The sequence below is a fragment of the Vicugna pacos genome, chromosome 2 (assembly GCF_048564905.1).
Source record: "Vicugna pacos chromosome 2, VicPac4, whole genome shotgun sequence".
NCBI lineage: Eukaryota > Metazoa > Chordata > Mammalia > Artiodactyla > Camelidae > Vicugna > Vicugna pacos.
The window spans coordinates 16877908-16898625 of NC_132988.1; the positions used below are offsets into that span (position 1 = coordinate 16877908).

The 20718-nt window shown below is 39.6% G+C and overlaps 1 protein-coding gene across 1 annotated transcript in view; it reads right to left on the reverse strand.

The window, feature by feature from the left end:
- EDNRA (endothelin receptor type A) overlaps positions 1 to 19841 on the reverse strand; it is a 62536-nt gene extending 42695 nt beyond the window's left edge. Inside the window, exons 1-2 of the mRNA XM_006209930.4 lie at positions 19365 to 19841; positions 14806 to 15298 (exon numbers count right to left, since the gene is read on the reverse strand). Of these exons, the coding sequence (XP_006209992.1) occupies positions 14806 to 15237 (432 nt within the window). The 5' untranslated portion in view covers positions 15238 to 15298; positions 19365 to 19841. The remainder of the gene's footprint in view (positions 1 to 14805; positions 15299 to 19364) is intronic.
- Between the last annotated feature and the right edge of the window lie 877 nt (positions 19842 to 20718).

A 20718-nucleotide genomic window follows, 5' to 3' on the forward strand; every position in this document is an offset into this window, starting at 1 on the left:
AAGATTGCAAAAGCCAATGCTCACACTTTTCCCATAGCCCTGAATACCTTCTTGAGAGTATGTATTAAGCGCATTGTAAGACCACGGTAAGTTCCGTTTGCAATCTAGTCAGTGGCTGTATGCCTTATGCATAGGACTATGTTACTTGCTGTGGAAGGCAGCATGGTTCCTGCCTCAGGAACTTACGCTCTTGTGGAGAAAAGCAAGATACCATTAGTAGACCACGGTGCAGGATAACACTCAGGATACTAGCTAATAAAAGAGGCAAGAAACACGCGATGAGGAGGAGACATTTAGCCAGTGTTACCTAAGACAGGTAGAGATGGTGGTGGCGAGAAAACCAGAGACAAGAAAGCCAGGTGAGTGGCTATTAGACTGGTGCAGAGGAGAGTGAGGACTAGCTGGCCCGTTTCCTTGAACACCAATCAAGCATATTAACTGGCGCTTCCCCACAGTATAAAATATTTAGAAACAGCTTTACATGACCTAAAGAGTGAAAAACAAATATGACTAAATGCAACGCAGTATCTGGGGTGAATCCTGGAAACAGAAACCGTGCAATCCTATTGGTGGTTATCAAGGGCTCGGAGAGGGAGGTATTGGAGAGTGGCTGCTTTGTGGGTACGGGGTTTCCTTTCGGGGTGATTAAAATGTTCCAGAACTAGATAGTGGTGCTGTTTGTACAACATTGTGAATGTACTGAGTGTCACTAAGGATACATTTTATGTTACACACATTTTATCGCAATTTTTAAAAGACCATAAAAAGGCACATACTTTTAAAAATTGTGAAATCTGATATTATTTTTAGTTTTAACAAACATACCTTGATGATGTAAGATATTAACATTCGGGGAAGCTGGGCGAAGGGTATGTGGGAATTCTCTGTACTATCTTTGCAACTTCTGTACATCTAAAGTTATTCCAAAATTAAAATTTTATTTTAAAAAATTAAAGAAAATCTAGTCAGAAGTTTTGATAAATTAAATTTCTTTTTTATGGATGTTGCAATGCAAATTTTGTTATTGATATTAGGAAAGACTTTCTTTTAGATCTGTCTTCATATGCTACACTTTGGTAAATTTCTCTAACAACCCTCCCTTACTAATCTTGTCTTAGAATAATATAGTAACCAGATTACAGCTAAACCTCCAAGTTTTACCTAGAAACTGTCATACCCAAAATATGTCATTTAACAAAAATAACCTCAGTGAGATTGTGTGGAAAATTTCACCAGTCCGACTTAAACTCTCATAACATTTACTGTCTGTAATCAGTGCTTTTTAATCCGTTTCATATTTTTTAAAGTTTTAAAATAAATGACCACTTCCTATAGCAGTAATGGAACATGCTGAAACCTAATTTTATATCTGTGTATGTTGAGGTTAACTTGATGACGTTTGGTTTAGCTGTGTATGTTACTTTAGGAGAAGGAGAGATGACAGCTTTTCTGTTTTTAAAGAAAATGCTAGTAGGTGTCTGACATTCAAAATGTTATGTTCCTTTTCCGCAAAGTTGTGTTCCGTGGTCTCAAAAAATTCACAAAACACTGAGTATAAACTTTCCCTGGCACTTGGGCTAACTCGATTGAGTATATGTTTGTATCCTCACATAGAACGTGGGCCGCTCAAAGGCATGGCGGTGCGGTCCTAGATTTCTTTGTGTTTTCTGTAGACACTTAGTAAATGTGTGAGTTGGGGCTTTATCTGACATAAAACCCAGGTGGGATAGGGTTTTATTTGGCAAAGAGACGTGTGTCCATTACCTTCTACACTTTGAAAGGAATGATTTTGGATGTTTTGAACATGCTCAGAGTTGTTTGCTTTACTGGTTGCTTTTAAAATTAGCAAAGTTAATAAAGTTCCTTATTCAAAAATCTTCAGATTTAATGAAACCATTTAATTCAATTTCACATGAAATTTTTTAAAATTGAGGATTTCTAGCTTTTTAAAATTTTATTGAAGTACAGCTGATTTACAATATTATATTAATTTCAAGTGTGTAACAGTGATTCAGTATTTTTATAGATTATGCTCCATTAAAAGTTGTTACAAAATAATGGCTATAATTCCCAGTGCTATACAATATATCCTTGTTGTTTATCTATTTTACAAGTAGTAGTTTATATCTCTTAGTCCAATACCCCTACGTCCCCTACAATGGTAAGCACTAGTTTGTTTTCTATATCTGTGAGCCTGCTTCTGTTTTGCTATATACATTCTTTTTTTTTTTTAAGATTCCACAAGTGATATCGTACAGTATTTGCCTTTTTCTGCCTGACTTACTTCACAAAGCATAATATTTTCTAGGTCCATCCACATTGCTGTAAAAGAAAGACTTTCATTCTTTTTTTCTGGTTGAGTAGTGTTCCACTGCATATATACACCACATCTTCTTTATCCATTTATCTGCTTCCATATTTGGCTATTGTAAATAATGCTACTATGAACATTGGGGTGTATGTATCTTTTCCAATTCGTATTTTCATTTTTTCCAGATATATACCTAGGAGCAGATCATATGTTAGTTCTGTTTTTAGTTTTTTGAGGAACCTCCATACTGTATTCCATGCTGTTTCTAGTGGTTGCACCAATTCACATTTCCATCAACAGTGTACAAGGGTTCCCTTTTCTCCACATCCTTGCCAACAATTGTTATTTGTAGACTTTTTGATGATAGCCATCATGACAGATGCGAGGTGATATCTCATTGTTGTTTTGATTTGCATTTCTCTACTAATTAGCAATGTTAAGTATCTTTTCATGCGCCTGTTAGCCAGCTGTATGTTTTCTTTGGAATAATGTCTATTCAGATGTTCTGCCTATTTTTTGATTGAGTTTTTTTTTTTATTTGAGTTGTACGAATATTTTGGATATTAACCCCTTCTTGGTCATATCATTTGCAACAATTTTCTCCCATTCAACAGGTTGCCTTTTTGTTTTGTCAATGGTTTCCTTTGCTGTGCAAAGGCTTTTAAGTTTAATTAGGTCTCATTTATTTCATTTTGCTTTTATTTCTTTTGTCTTAGGAAACAGATCCAAAAACATATTGCTATGATTTATGTTAACAATTGTTCTACCTATGTTCTCTTCTAGGAGTTTTGTGGTTTCAGTTCTTACATTTAGGTCTTTAATTCATTTTGAGTTTATTTTTGTATATGGTGTGAGGAAATGTTCTAACCTCATTGTTTTACATGTAATTGTTCAGTTTTCCCAGCTCAGCTTATTGAAGAGATTGTCTTTTCTCCATTGTATAGTTTTGCCTCCATTGTTGAAGATTAATTGACAATAAGTGTGTGGGTTTATTTCTGGGCTCTCTGTTCTGTTCCATTGATCTATGTGTCTGTTTTTTTATGCTGGTTTCATACTGTTTTAATTACTGTAGCTTTGTGGTATTGTCTGTAGTCAGGGACAGTGATACCTCCAGCTTTGTTCTTTTTTTCAAGATAGCTTTGGCAATTTGGGGTCTTTTGTGGTCCCATATAAATTTTAGAATTATTCATTCTAGTTCTGTGAAAAATGTCGTAGGTATTATGATAGGGATCACATTAAATCTGTAGATTGCTTTGGGTAGTATGGCCATTATAACAATATTAATTCTTCCAATTTAAGATAATGGGCTATCTTTCCATTTCTTTGCCTTATCTTCAATTTCCTTCATCAATGTTTTATAGTTTTCAGAGTATAGGTCTTTCACCTCCTTGGTTAAGTTTATTCCTAGGTATTTTATTTCTAGCTTCTTTCTAAATATCATTTGCGACATATTCTCAAATATCACTCATTACACTTTCACATTCTCCTTTTAAGTCCTGTGCATCTGGTAAACTCCTAGGGAGGAACATCTAGAAATGCAATATTTCGTTTGATCAATAAAATCAGATGTTTGTACTGCAACTGAAACTGTATGCTAGCCACAGACACTCATTTTTCTATCTCATACCCACAAATTGCCTAGCCTTTCCAGTGATAACTGAATGAGGCAAAAAGTGTCCTTCCAACCAGATGAGCAGATGTATGTGGCTAGGCAATCAGTCCATCAAAGAACTTAATATTATTTTTTCAGTTGATTTTTTTTTCTGGCTCCCTTCTGTCAGTTGAATTCACCAACATGACAAAGAGTATAGAATACAAAAATCTGTTTACCAGATGTTCCAATGCAATCGGCAAGACTTAACAACATAAATGTTATTCTGGAGACCAGTCTATTTTGTACACACTTTCCTTTATAGTGTGTTACTTCTGTCTTACATAAGCAACTAAAGAAGTATTGCATTTAATGCAGGAGAGGAAAAGGGATGACTTTATCTTTGAACGCAGTCTTTGAAAATATATTTCTGCACTAGGGATGACATCTGGACTATCAAGTTTGCCTTACGAGCATATGGAAGAGAAGCTGTGTGGCAGCTTAGCTAATGGCATAGCCTTTGGGATCAAGCTGGATCCAAATCCTGGCTCTGCTACTTGCTAGCTGTGTAACCTCGAGGACCTTCCTTAAACACTGTGCCTCAGTTTCTTCCTTTTCAGGGAACAGTTGTGCATGATAATTTACTGTGCTGATCAAATGCGTTAGCTTAGCACAGAGTGAACACTAATTAAGCATTAGGAGGTAGTGTTCTCAGGCTATAAGTTGGTAGGCATAACATATTTTAAGACTGCATATTTTTCTTTCATTGATTCAAGAAATCCTTCTCAACACAGTAGCCAGAGTGTCCTTGTTAAAATGTAAACCAGATCATGTAGTGCATCTGCTCATAACCTTCTAAAGTCTTCCGATCTCACTCAGAGAAAAAGGCTAATGGCTTTAAAAAGGTGTATAGGTAGAGTGACTATGTTTCCTATTTTTTTCTAGGGCAGTCTTGGCTTATGCCTGTTGTCCAAATGCAATTATTGATAGTGTTTCCTTTCACTTGTAAAGCATCCTGATTTGGACAATAAATAGATTATATATATTGTTACCCCCTGTGTTATCTGCTTCCCGCTCCATTGCCTGGCCTACCCCAGTATCCATGTGACCTCATCTGTTACTTCTCTCTCCCTTTCACTGAACCACCATGGCCTCCTTACTGTTCCTTTAACATCTCCCCCTGCCCCAGGCACATTCCTGCCCCAGGGCCTTTGCACTTGCCTCTGGCTGGATGCCCTTACTTCAGACAGTAGCATGGTGTGCTCTTTTCATGTTTTAGTTTTTACTCAGCATCACCTTGTATTAAGGTCTTCTTCAGCCACTCACTCTAAAATGAATATCCTCTCCCCATTCTTTTATTCCTCTCCCCTCATTTACTTTTCTCCTTAGCAGTTATCTCACTTACTACATATTTACTTATGAACTTGCTTATTATTATCTTGTTCTCCTAGAAGGTAAACTCCATTAGGGCAAGGGTGATTGTTTTTGTTCACTGCTGTTTCCCCAATGACTGGTATATAGTCAGAGGTCAATAAATATTTACTGAATGAATAAATGAAGAACATTTAGAGATGAGAGACCTGATCTAACTGAGTAACGAAACGGTTAATCAGTTGCCCATCCCAATCACCTTCTGGTATAAAATTTGATCTAAAATAAAGGGCTCCCATGTTTAGGATAAGTGTTACAGGAAGCACGAGTTGACTAGCTCCTGTTACTTATACTAGTCTCCAAGTCAGCCGTGATGTCCAACCACGTCAATGAAACTCTAGAGAAGTTTAAATTCTAAAAAGCGACCCCTAAATTTGCACATCCACAAAAATAGTATCAAATCTTTCTGAGGGCACACTTGATTTTTGCTTCTTGAGTCCAGGAACACTGGACTCTTCAAACATTACAAATTTAAATAAACATTTTAGAGCACGTGGTTTTGTAAAAGTTTTGATGTTCAAATTTAAAGATAAGGCTACCAAAAATTACACTGAATGATACTTACATTCTGCTCTATTACTGAACCTAATTTCTACTATTAACTTTATAGTGTTGGAAAGTTTTTCCAAGAAAAATTAGACCTGGTTAAAAATAAAATCGTAGCTATAGAAAGCAGTTATTCTCGCTCCCAAGAGATTATGGTAGATCCAGAAAGCAGTTGTAGAATTTCTGGCTGTATATCAATTTTGTTTTGACAGAATTTCTTAGAACATTCCTTATTTAACCACTCTAGTCTTAGAATCAGCTTCAGAGATAGTAAACTTCATGCCCCATCCTCTTTCATTTTAGTTCACACACTCTTTATACTAACTGTATAAACTTCGCATGATAATAAAGAAAGAACACTCACATGCTGGCAGCTCATAAGATAAAGACACTATAGAAACATTTCAGAACAAAATAGCCAGAACATCTGCTTTTACTGCTCAGAAGGCTGGAATTAGGGCAACATTACCCAGACACACAGTGTATATGTGAAAATCCTTTTCTCAAAAGTAAAACGTTTATGCCTCACTGTTTAAGTTTAGGACACAGCACCCTCTTCTGTGATCTGAACTGTCTGATGGAGGAGTATCACCAACCACGACATTTCACACACTCAGTGCCTCCCAGATGGGGGCAGGACTGAAACCATTGCTCCTTCCTCAACCATGGGAACCATCTTTGCAGTTAGGGATGGTTTCCACCCTCCATCACTGAAATGAGAATAACTGTGCTGTGAGCCAAACGCTGACGGTTAGCCCAGTCACCGCACATGAGAATAATTACTTAACATGATGGCCATGAGAGAAAGCAGCGAGGTTCCCAGACACAGGAAACGAAAAGCCAGAAGGGGAGGTAGTTGGAGAGGGTTCTGAGGCCTTTCCAGACGGCAACTTCCTTATAACAAACAGCAAATTGGGTAATAAATTTATCACTCTGTCACTTCATAGGTACATATATCCTTAAGTGAGCTGGTGAGCATAATGAACTTTTGCAATGTGCCTGTGTCTCAGCAATGCCAGAAAAATTAACCTATTTCCTGTTCTCTAAAGAGCAAATAAAATCTTTTGCGATATGAACGTTCATTTTGATATTCCCAATCATTTGCAGGTTTAATATTTCAATCGAAGCCACAATTACAACTACACTCAAAGAATGCATATTGCGCAGAAATCTTGAAAAGAGACTTCAATCAGCTCTGTGTATCAGGGAGAGAAGAAATTAGGCAATACAATACAGGCACCACAGAAAAAGAACTCTTGACCTCTAAAGACAAAGGGAAGAGGGGAAAACAATCCTGTTGTGATGTGTCACTATATTGCATACATTTTCTCTCAGATTTATGGACCCTGAGACATCCCTGATTTGCAGAAAAAAGGAGACATTCAATAAAGTCAAAAAGCAAGTCTTGGGTGTTAATGGACACATCTTATTATATATATAAAGTAGATAAACAACAAGGACCTACTGTATGGCACAGGAACTATATTCAGTTTCTTGTAATGACCTATCATGGAAAAGAACCTGAAAAGGAAAGAAATCTATGTATGAATATGTATAACTGAGTCACTATGCTGTACACCTGGAACTAATACTGTAAATCAACTCTACTTCAATAAAAAATTTTTTTTTAAAAAGAGCAAGTCTGCCTTTAGATCTGGGATTGCATGAGAAAGAAACATTCTTACAGAGGCAAATACAGTACCTTTTCTTATTTTACTCATTCATCAAATATTTTTAAAGCTGGGCACAGGGCTGGATACGGAGATACCATAATAAATGAGAAGGATGGCAGCGTGCCTCAAGGGCCTTGCAGCCTAGAGAGGCAGACAGGCAAGCGAACTTGCAGATATGATACAGCATGTATTGGATGCTCGTACAGGGCTGATAGAGGGGGTCATGGGAGCACATGAGAAAGGCGCCGACCCAGTCGAGATCAGGGATACTTGCCAGACAAAGAGATGCTTAAGCTGGGATCTGAAGAATAAAGTGGAATATGCTAGGGGAGGCATGAGGGAAAATATTCCAGGTAGAAGGATCATCTTGGTACTCTTGGTTAGCTGGAGTACGGAGAGGTAGAGGAAAAGCATGAAGAGAGAGTGTCCAGGTGAGGAGGTGGGGTTAGAGCTACCTAATGGGGACCGATTAGTGGGGGGCGATGCACCCACAAGGGACAGAGAGCTTGATGAAGGGACACACCTTCTCTCTTAAAATTTAGGGAATACAGTATCTATACCTAATTTTCCGTTGATAGCACTATTACTGGAATACATGAGAAGGGCTTGTTTTAATTTGCTTGATGATGAGTAAAAGGGAAACACCATGATCACGTGTGCAACGGTGGGTCATCTGATCAACTTGGGGGAACAGTGTGTGCAGACCAGAGGTAAGACCCTGTGCCTTGTCCATACACGAAGAAGCCCTCTGACAAGTCATTGTCACCTTCATCACTGTCAGTATCTCAACTGGAAGGACTCAGAAAAATCTGATTAGAAGTTTGTATTGAATCATATCAAAGAGCATTTATCCCACTGTTGGTGGGAATGCAATTTGGTGCAGCCACTATGGAAAACAGCAAGGAGATTCCTTAAAAAGCTGAAAATAAGCTCACACAGCACCTCTCGTCTATGTGGCCCACTATTGTCTATGGCAGTGTACCCCTAATAAACTCCTTTACTGGTCTCAAAAAACCCCCAAAACACTTACCCTATGATCCAGCAATCCCACTCCTGGTCATATATCCAGAGAAAATGCTAATTTGAAAAGATACCTGCACCCCAATCCTCACAGCACTACTATTTACAATAGCCAAGACATGGAAGCAACCTAAATGTCCATCGACAGATGACTGGATAAAGAAGTTGTGGTATATACATACAGTGGGATACTACTCAGCCATGAAAAAAGAAAGAATAAAATAATGCCATTTGCAGCAACATGGATGGACCTGGAGATCATCACACTAAGTGAAGTAAGCCAGAAAGAAGAAGAAATATACCATATAATATCACTTATATGTGGAATCATAAAAAAAAGAATACAAATGAATTTGTTTACAAAACAGAGACAAACTCACAGACACAGAAAACAAACATGGTTCTGGGGTGAAGAAGGGTGTAGGGACAGACAAACTGGGAGTTCAGGACTTGCAGATACTACTATATATAAAATAAAAACAAAAAGGTCCTACTGTGTAGCACAGGAAACTATATCCAGTATCTTGTAATGGCCTATAGTGAAGAAGAATAAGAAAAGAAATATATATATATGTTCATATATGTATGAATTACTATGCTGTACACCGGAAATTAACACAACACTGTTAATCAACTACACTTCAACAAAAAAAAATTTATGGAACAATTACTAAGTTTGAGGCATACCATCTATATAAGTTGTGCCAATTTATTTTTGGACAGAAATTGCCTTGGTGATCTGATGTGTCAAAAAACAACTTTTGTATCGCTGCCCCAACAGGATGGAGCCCAGTTGCATAAGATGTCAAAGGCTGTGTTAATATGGAGACAAATTGGCTCTGTGTGAATGTCTCTGGTTTCCACATTGCTCAGATCCTCTGCCAAGGCAACATATTGGGAGTCTTGGCTTTTCATTGCAAAATATCCCTGATAATTTCATGCAGAAATTGTATTTGTTTATTTTTCATTGTTGTCCTCAGGAAGAAGTGGTTGCTTAAAGGGGACTGAATTCGTAGCCAACAGTCAGTTACTGGATGTATCACTGGCTGCTTAGCTTGTTCTCACTGATCTGCTTTATCCCACATGCTAAGTGGAGACATTATTCACCTACAGTGTCTTATATGGCATCACTGGTTCCAACTCCCTGCTGTGCCAAGATTTCTATGCCAAGCCATTGGATGCAACTTCTTCCCTCTTTCCATGGCCACCATTTCTAATCCTCTCCATTCTACTTCTCTCCTACATGTATTTCCCCACACTCCTGTTTCTACTTCAGAAGCTGAGGTGCAGTGGTTTATGAGCATATCTCTATGCACATCTGGGTGACTGTCATCCTGAAAGCACATGACACCACGCTTTGGCCCACCCTTGCACAAACATCACTTTTAGGGGTTTCCTTCTATTCAAAAGCCCATCTCCCTATGGATGACACTCTAAGGCATAAATAAATCATTAAAGAATATAATTATTAAATTCTGTACTTCTAATCTATATAGGCATTTAGTAATTGGGGATTTTTTGGATGCTAAATGCTAAACACAGATACAGTCCTTTAATTGTTTTGGCATTGTTATGAATGCAAATATTTTATATACAGATTAATCTACTTGGCCAAGTTTTGCATTCCTTGAAAATTCAGGATATCAGATAATGTAATTTTTTCACAAATTGAATCCGTTATCAGTTTAGGTTATAAGTGTGAATATTTGAAAGGGTCTCCTAATTCTTTCCCCTTCCTCTCCCCTGTTTTTGTCAGTCTTCTCCTGAAATTAATGATATTATGTCTGTTGCATAATTAAAAATCAGATAGAGTAGTTGCTTGATAAACTTAATAATAGTGTTTCTTTAACATTGCCATTTGCAAGGCCCTTGTATGCTTGAAAAGCATGAAGGTAACTGGTGTTTATCTGCATCCTCTGGTTCCTTCTGCTTTACATTTTATTGTCTGAGACTGTCTGATTCCATCACGAGGTGTATACGTGTGTATACGTCTGTGTGCGTGCACAAGTGTAAACAATGGCTAGAAGAATTTCCACTTTTTGGTTTATTTCCTCTTTATGCAACGGGTATAACTCTAGGCCTAACTCATTTTTAAATTTAGGATCTGTAAATGCTTTAGCAGCAGCAATTTGGCAACTACAATCAGCTTCTCTGAGAAGGTTATTTAGGGCAAAGAATGTTACTTAGGGGTAGGGATGGCATTCGGACAAGAGCTGCACATGCATGTTGGGAACTAACAAGAAGTATGAGCTCCTGGGTGTTTCTGAGAGGATTGGCGCTCAGTAAGTACGAGAAAAGTCCAGTACAGGCTGGAGGAAGAAATCCTGAAGTTACAGAGATAAGCTAGGAAGCATGGAAATTCAGATGTGTAGTGAACCCCTCTTCCATGCCGTCAGCCCAGCCATCTGACACTTGCTGCATTGCTTTTCAGTTGTGTTTTACATCATGCTGATACATGAAACAGTTTCAGTACAACCTCTTTCAAAGTGAGAGAAAGAGAATAAAATGTGAATAGAAAGAACCCTTTATCAGGCACTCTCCTTGTTCTTGTAACATTGCTACAGTCTAATCAGTAAGTTTGGCTTGCCCCAAAATGCAGCCCTCACACAGTCTACTTTCACTTACTCTAACATGACTCAATGCAACAGTCTCTGTCTGGAGACACCTTAGAACTGAGTATAACAGCAATCGATAGAATTGTTAAACACAATGACCTGTGTGGTTTGAAAACTCATGTTTCTTTAATGATCACAGTAGATCCTTTCAACCCAACTCTTCCAACAGTCAGAGAGACAAAGAGGCTTCATGCATCCCTTTAATAGCAGGGGAGGTAAAGAAGCGTCACGTATTCTTTTAATAGAATGCTCTCCAAGTCTATGCATTTTTCATAGGTACCTAAACATAATGGTAAAGTGAGATGGATGGCTACACATTTGCCCTGCAATACAGAGATAGCTTGACATGGTCAGAGGAACTCGCGGTCTGATATGCGAGACTCCAAAGCAGCAGACTCTCACAGCAGGAGGCAGCTGTGGAGAAAAGGCAGGAGGGCCTGGAGCTCATATTGCTTGGAAGTATTTCTCTTGACTCTCTCGGGCAAAAGTCAGAGAAACAAACAGAAACACCTCATGGTCTCCTATCCTGGAGAAGAGCACTGATAGGAGAAAGCAGAAATAATCCCTGAATATTATGAGGCTTTTTTGTTCACTCCAATGCTTTTCTCTTTTCCTCTGGAAGAAGACTGAAATGACTAGAGTATTTTTTTTTTAACTCCAAAGGTTTACTTTCTAAAATTAATGTTGGTTAAATGACTCATTACATGAGTGTGAGAAAAACAGGAATTATACAAATGTATTCCTGCAATGTAAAAACACATCAAACTGTCCACGTTGTTTAGAACTACAATAAGGTATATAAAGTACTGGATTCCTGAGAGGGAAGAAGAATCATAAGGGCAAATAAGGATGTCTTAATTTTTGTCCATTGCTATAGGAATGTAAAAGAAAGTTTTATTTGAATTTTCACCAAGTTTGGAGATATTCCAGGTGGTCTGACTTAAAATGTGGCTACGGAATAGAAATGAAGTTTAGTCTGGTGAATGTCAGGTAACACCTCAAAGAGATAAGCAAGTCTCCTTCCCAGCAGGTATTGATGTGCCAAGAAGCTGTTTTGCACATGGTCAGATGGGAATTATTAATTCAGAGACAGTTTATATTATTCTCCTGAGCCATGATGGATTGGTTAGCTAGTTGTATAAGTATGAACAATCAGTGTTTAATACCTGACACTGTGACTGTGAATGGGTCATGTTAGCATTTTCAAATCTCTTATTAAAGAGAGATGTCCTAACAAATGGCCAATAGGCACATGAAAAAATGTTCAATATCACTAATTATCAGAGAAATGCAAATCAAAACTACAATGAGGTATCACCTCATACCAGTCAGAATGGCCATCGCTAAAAAGTCCACAAACAATGGGGAAAATGATGGAGTCCTACACTGCTGGTGGGACTGTAACTTGGTGCAGCCGTTATGGAAAACAGTATGGAGGTTCCTTAAAAAACTGAAAATAGAGTTACCACATGATCCAGCAATCCCACTCCCAGGCATATATCCGGAGGGAACTCTTAATTCGAAGATACATGCACCCCAATGTTCATCACAGCACTATATACAATAGCCAAGATATCAAAACAACCTAAATCGACAGATGATTTGATAACAATGTGGTATATATCTACAATGGAATACTACTCAGCCACAAAAAAGAATGAAATAATGCAGCAACATGGATGGACCCAGAGATTATCATTCTAAATGAAGCAAGCCAAAAAGAGAAATAAAAATATCATGTAATATCACTTATATGTGGACTCAAAAAAAAAAAAACAACCAGACACAAATGAAGTTATTTATGAAAAAGAAACAGACTCACAGACATAGAAAACAGACTTATGGTTCCCCGGGGGAAAAGAGGGTAGGAAGGGATAGCTTAGGAGCTCGAAATTGCAAATGCTAACTACTATATATATAAAACAAACAACAAGGTTCTACTGTATAGCACAGGGAACTATATTCAATATCCTATAGTGACCTATAGTGAAAAAATATGAAAAGGAATATATGTATGAATATGTATGGCTGAAACATTAGCTGTACAACAGAAATTGACACAATATTGTAAACTGACTATACTTCAATAAAAAAATTTTAAAAAGAGAGAGATACTGAGGAAGCCAAATGCTGAGTTCATGTAGTATTTCATAAAGAGAAAATCAAAAACTTTTGAAAAGGAAAAAAATTAAAGATCTATAGCTTATGCTAAACATTTTAAATTAATTACACATTTTCAATTTTTGCCTCATAACTGGGTTCTGAAATCCTGCTTTAAGTTCAAATAGAAAACACATGTATGTATTCATGCTATTCTGTGGAAAGAGACGGTATGTGATTTTTAAATTTTTATTTGTGGTCTAATTTCCCCAATTTTGCAAACAGCATCCTGGAGTCATTTTGAGATGAGTTTTCCTTGTAATGCTCAAAATCCTAATGACTGTTCTCGTCTTTATTGTTAGACCACTGATGTTCCTGGTAGGCTAGTATAATTTCACCATAGTTTGAGTGTATTTACTGGAAACTGAGGTTATTGTTTCTCTTAAACCTAATCATGTCTTCATCTGACAAAACTTTCCATTTAAAGTCAGATTTCAGAATATTATTGCCAAGAATAGTTTTGTTTCTATGGACAACACATAGAAGAAAAATAATAAAAAAAAAAAAGGCTAAGGAAAGTGCTTTCCCTGGGCTAGGAATAAAGACATTCCAAAACATCTGGCACGGATCATGTAACTTCATTTGAATTTTAGTTCATTTGGATTCTTGCAGCAATTTCCCCCTCACAACCACTAGACCAAATATGGAATGTCTGATTCCCTTCGGCTTTAGTTGTTTTGGTACCAAACAGTCCCCAGAGCAAGGTGATCACCCTAACAGTAGGTGGGATCTTCCTCCCCCACTCAGGCTCTAACTTTGCCTGATTGTCTTTGGGTCCTTATTGCCTGGCTTTGTGGCGGACACACAGCGGGCACTCCATAAATGTAAACTGAAGCAGTGAAGGAAGCAACAGTGAAACAGGAGGCCTGTCCTAAACAGTTTTAGTAACAGTGCTCAACGAGGTCACCCCTGGCCGGCTAGCACGTGCACCCCGTTATCTTGAAGTTGCTCAGATAACTGCGGGGAGCCAGCACGTCATCCAGACAGTCAAAATTAAATTGGCCCTCCCCGTTTCAAGCCATACTGTGGCTATCTGACTTCTGAACAGCATCACATTGAAAAGGTAACTGAAACTGAAGATATAATTTATCTTAAGTACTTTTTGGGCTCTGTAGGTCTCACCCTGGAAACTAACTCAGGAAAATCTACTGATCTTTTCCCAGATCGCCCATCCACTCTGCAAGCTCAGGGCTCGCAGGAGAATCTGATTCATGAAAGACCATGACTTTGAAGAATCATCCCTGAAATACTATTTTGGTAACAATTAAGTTAGAAAATAAGTGCAACATTTAACAAATAAAATTGTACAATGTTACCGAGTTTTAAGGTAGCAGTAACTGGTCTCAGGAAAAACAAAGACTAAAATTCCAAAGGTCAGAAAAGTCTGCAGTAACTCTCCTAACTGTGGAATCAGAGCATACATTCAAACCTGCAAATGCATCTGTGGTTACTTCTTACCTTAAATACATTGATAGGGAGATCAATGACCACATAGATAAGGTCTCCAAGGGCAAGGCTGGCTATCAGCGCGTTGGGGCCATTCCTCATACACTTGTTCTGGTAAATGATCCTGAGCAGGGTCGCATTCCCCACCATTCCCACGATGAAAATAGTACATGATATCACAGTGTTAATGTATTTGAAAGCGGAAGTAATCTTAGTCTGCTGTGGGCAATAGTTGTGCATGGAACTGTTGCTAGGGAGGGCCAGATTTGTGGGTCGATGAGTGGTGACCACGAAGCTGAGTTCTGTCCCACGAAAAGTGGTGAAATCGTCCACGTGCGTACTGAGATTGGTGCTGTAGCTCTCAGGATTATCACCGATTACACATCCAACCAGCGCCACCCAAAAGGACAGCCTGAGGCAAAAGGTTTCCATCTTGATGCACATTTGAGGAAATGTCTCTTACTATGTTGCTCTTACACCCTCCTTTTTTTTTTTGTTTTACCACCTGGGAAAAGAAAGGAGGAAAAATCATTTTGGTTATTAAAATCCAGCTGCCAGTAAGATTGTAGTCAATGATAATTACTGCTTCAATTAAAAGGCAGGATGTATTTGGTAATTAGATAAGATATATCTGTGTCAGGTTACCCCATGGCAGAACAAAACCAGGCAAGATCAAAGCTCTATTAGGGCAAGTTATAGCTCTATTTCGATTTCTGTCTCTGTCTATCTCATCACTATACTTACATCTAGATTATAATATGGATAAGGATGTGTCAGCTTTTCCTTCAAGTAGTAGATAAAAAGTTACTTTTTTCTCGATGTTACACTTAGGCTGATAACCTGAATTACAGAAACGCTTCAAGAGTTGAGACACAATATTTTATTTATTAATGGAAGAGAAAAGACATTATATGCTGAGTGAAAGTTATATAGTATTAAGACATAAAATCACCAAATTCTGTAATTAACAGTTCAGTATTGCAACACATGTACTGTCTTGCACATGGTAATTAAGGAGCATGGGAATAAAATGCAGCACAGGTAGCCATTTAAAAGTGTTATAAAATGTGAATTTAAAATCAGAACTCTGGTTAAAATTTGGGGGTGTTGGAAGGCTACATTGGGAGTTCAGGATTTGCAGATACTAACTACTATACATAAAATAGATAAACAACAAGAACCAGGGAACTATATCCAGTACCTTGTAACAGCCTATAATGAAAAAGAATATGTATATGTATAGCTGAATCACTAGGCAGTACACCAGAAACTAACACAGCATTGTAAACCAACTATACTGCAATAACAAAAAAAAATTTTTTTAAATTAAATAACTTGGAAAATAAAAGAAAAAAAATCATAACTTTAACATCATTAACATTTAACAGTCTTAGTCAATTAAAAATGATATGATTGGTAAAGACAAAATATTTATTTTTTGAAAATCTGGATGATTAATGTGCACGAGCTACATCTTCTGATAGTTTCCAATAGGAGTTTTTTGCTTTTCCATTTGTCAGAAATTATTGTCAGGATATTTGCCAATGAGTGAAACTAGGAGTAGTGGACTTTCCCAGGCCAGGCGTACTATTTGGTTTTTCTAAGGACTATCGATCCCATGCTCTCTTTTAAGCATCTTTTATAGCTACGTTGATTATGACTAGTGACTGTGCTGAGCACTTCACATGCATGATGCCATCTAATCCATACAATGACCCTGTGAAGCAGATACTTGGCTCCATTATAAACACAGAGAAACAGGTTCAGGAAGGTCAGGTAGCTTGTTGAGGCCGCAGGTGGTGGTGGCCCTGCTGTGATTTGAGGAAGGCAGGTTAGCCTGACTCTGAACCCGAGCTCTTAACCACTAGACCATACTCGCTTTCTTGCACCTGAAGTGTTTTAACAATATCTACAGATTTCTGAAGAAGCAATAGACTTGGGAGGGTGGTTAGACATTTTCAAAAGATCGTTTGGTTTTTTTGACTTGTTTTGTTTTGTTTTAGTCACTTGCAGAGAGCAAGTGGTCCTTCTTGTCCAGAAAGTCTAGGTTTCTATTTTAATCCTTAAATAAAAGCTGCTGGGAAAATGAGGGAGGTTGGCAGTAACACAATAATCAAAGGTAAATAAAAATGGTTCTTCTCATTTTAATACTTTATATATTTTCTTTTCTGTGAGTTTTTGTGAACCTTTCAATGAAGGTCATCAGCTCATTTATGATATAGTGTGTGTGTATGATGAATACACCCAGGTCATAATTCAAGTTTTAAGAATTATGTCCTTTTTAGTCTATTCACGATTGATAATCACTTTTCAGAATTTTGATAATTATCTTGGTTATCAGTAAAACTTCGGGCTTAGTCCATATATGGATGAAAGATGATTTATTCAAGTTGTATAGAAAGTCTAAAGTAAATATAAGGTGCAAATACTGCAGACTTTTGCTTTCCCCAGAGATTTTCCCCAGGAACCTGAATTAATAATAACATTTTACATATAGTAGTAACTTATTATATATGTATTTGTTATCTGACCTGAGATTTACAACTTTAGGTAGTCAGGGGGCAATATCCCCATTCACTCATGAGGAAACTGAAGCTTGAAGAAGTTAAGTCATGTTTTTGTGGCCAAGAAGTGGCAGGACAGGTATAATGCCTCACTTTACTTGGCTCATGGGACTCGATTCAGTCTGATTAAATGATTAAAATCTCAGTTTTTCTAAGTTCAGGGCATCCTGGGTATACACTTCTGCCTAGACTTACTTATAAGTAGTTTTTTCCCACTTTTTACAGTTTGGAGTATCTGACCAAATATTAGTAGACCTACGAAATGACACTATTTCCATTCTGCAGTGGAGACCAGGGCTCTAAGAACAAAGCATACTCTAATTCTTCTGTTGAGGTCAGAGATGGAAAAAAGGAAATCTTTCAATATCTTGGGCTGTTTAATGACTGAAGCTTCCTAGTTTCCGCTGAGAATGAACCTTCAGAAGTAGTTTTTTTTTTCATAAGAAATAAGAGAGAGATGGCCTTTTCCAGAAATGAGATGGCTCTTTGCCCATTACAGTCTGCTAGGTGGATATTTAGTGAACTGACCTAGCTATCTTGAGTGTACACTACTCCCAACAGTACCACTTGTGTTTGAACATCAGCATGTTGGTTTGTTTGGTCAGCTGATTACTGCAGAGCTGAGGAGTCCAAAGCTATGGGTTCTTATCAAAGTGTGAGCCAGCTACCATGAAAAGCACCTCCTCCAACAATGACGCCACCCCAGAAATCATTTCTGATGACATCTGTCTCAGCTCTCCACGCATATGAAGCTGAAGACCTAAGGGATACTTGGCAAAGGCACATGGCTGCCCTACCATCATTGACTGAGAAATACAAAACTAAAGCAAAGAACCCTCTCAAACGCAAGTTCCTCCAAGGATGAGTCTGTAGCTCATTTCCATGGATCTAAGCCACGCGGTGCTTCAGATCATGAGTCATAATCGGTCATAACTCTAGTGAAGCATCTCAGGTTCAGACCTGAAGGACATGGTTTATATATCGAGCATTCTTCATATTTGGGGTCTAAGGATTTGCTGGAGTTCAAAAGCTATTATTAAGCAAAAGGACTGAATCCTTCCACTTTAACCATTTAACATCTTTGACTCAGGATCAGAGTTCACTTGTAATTAGTAATTTGGAAATTCCAACCTGACCAAGATGGCACGAGTTTAGAGGAGCTAATTTACACAAAATGATTGCCAAGCTGTTTCTCAACTAGTTAACCAAAACAGAAGGAGTTGGGGGGGTCATTAATATCTACAAATAAACTAGCAGCTTTTAAATAAGTTTTCGTTGGTTTGGTTTTGTTTGGTGGCCTTTGCTTGCTGGGTGAGAAATTAGTACCTCTCCTTACAGATGTCTGACTTTACTACGCCTCCCAGCCCACCCACTCCGCCGCCAAGTCTATCCCGGAACGCCATTAGGATGGGGTAAACAGAGACTGATTATCTGGAAATAGCCCTTGTTTTCTGCAAGTGAAAAGGCAACAAGTGTCCTTTAAAGGAGAGCACTGAACAAAACGCCCAGACCTCTACGGGCCGGTTTCCAAACTAGCTGCACTGGGGGTTTTCCCAAACACAGGAGTCCCTTACACCCAGTGCGCCTGGCTACCCTCGGCATGCCCCGGGTGTGCGGGGAGGAGAAGCAGGCGGGTCAGAAAAGGCTGCGGGGCAAAGCCCACAAGTGGGCTTCGGAGCCAGCGACAAGGGCGTGATGCTCCACAAAGTTCTCGTACGCCCGAGGAGGGAGACCCAGGGAGAACTGTGGGTTTTCCTTTGACTGCAGATCCGACGCCCGCCTCGGGAGACTGAGGGACTTTCAGTCAGATCCCCAAACCCCAAACGTTCCCAGAGGGCGCCCCGCCGAGGAAGGCGCCCTCGCCTCCACGCGCCCTTGGGCAGGTGGTGCCAGCCCTGGTGGAGGAGGTGCCGGGCGCCACGGAGCTCGCGTCTCCTCCCGACCCAGGGGCCCGCCGGCGTCTCCCCCACCCCGCTTGGGTCCCCGGAAAGAAAGAGTCGCACCGACCGTGGAGCCCGGCGGGCGCAGACGGCTGCTCGGTGGTCCGCGCGCGGCGCCCGGGCGAGAGGAAGCCGAGCTGGCGGGGGTGGGTGGCGAGGGTCCCGGCTCCGGCGCGGCGGCGGCCCCCGGCTGCACCGCTGCCTCCGCTTCGGAAAACTTCCTGGGCACGGCAGCTCTGAGGAGGTCCTCCCGGAGCCGCCAGCCTCCGGGCACCGGGTGGGATGGAGCCTCTCCACCTCCGGTCCGCAATCGCCAGACCAAAGGGAGGACTGCGCGCCCGCACGCGCGAGTGCTCGCAAGAAAAAGAAAACTCCAGAGGAGCACGCCTCCCGTCTGTCCTCCCCGTCTCCTCCAAAAGCTCAGACCTACTCCACTCTAGGGCGGCAAGAATGTTCCAACCTTCCAGCCCTTCTGGGCTGCAGCCACTATAAAGTACCAGGCTGCCGCCCCCTCCCCGGCCCTGAAGGGCTGGAGTCTTTTTAACTGTTTCCTTCCTGAAGCGAAGGTGGTGGTGAGAGGGCGGTAATGGAGGGATGTGGGTGATTTAACCGAGGAAACTCAGAACTTAGGGAGGCCTTGGAGAGGAACCCTTTCCTTCTCAGTAAGTGAGGGCAAATTCGATCTGGACGGAGCGACTGCAGACAGAGCCAGGGGCCAATCTTGGTTTCTCTGCGTTCCCTGCCTCTTTGCTTGGCTTCTGCGCTCCCTCTTAACCTTACAGCAAGTTAAAGAGCCAAGGTGGACAGCAGTTTACTGAATTAAGGACGTTTTGCTTCTATCTTGTCCCTTGAAGCCAGCACCCCAAGGCTACATACTACTGGCCCGGGGCAAAGCAGGAGCCCCTGGAGATTCTGTGGAAGGGTCCAGCGTGTGGCTTCTAGAAACGTTATGATTCCTCAAGAAATCCAAACAGGGAGAGTGCAGATGCTGCAGAAGATGGGCCTCAAGGCCTTTATATGATAGAGATTTCTATCCTAAATGGGGCCATGAGAGAGGAGATGAGGGATAAAGGCCATTGCCTGTGATATTTGAGAAAAAAAATCGGGGGCTCCTTGAAAAGGAAATCCTAGTACACTGTTGGTGGGAAAACAAGTTGGTGTGGCCACTGTGGAAAACAGTATGGAGTTTCTTTTAAAACATCACCAATAGAACTACCCTACGTTCCAGCAATTTCATTCTTAGATATATATCCGAAGAAAATGAAATTTGAAAGGATACATACACCCCAGTATTCATAGCAGCATTATTTATAATAGTCAAGACGTGGAAGCAACCTAAATGTCCATAAACAGATGAATGAATATATATAAATGGTATACTACTCAGCCATGAAAAAAGAATGAAATTTTGCCATTTGCAA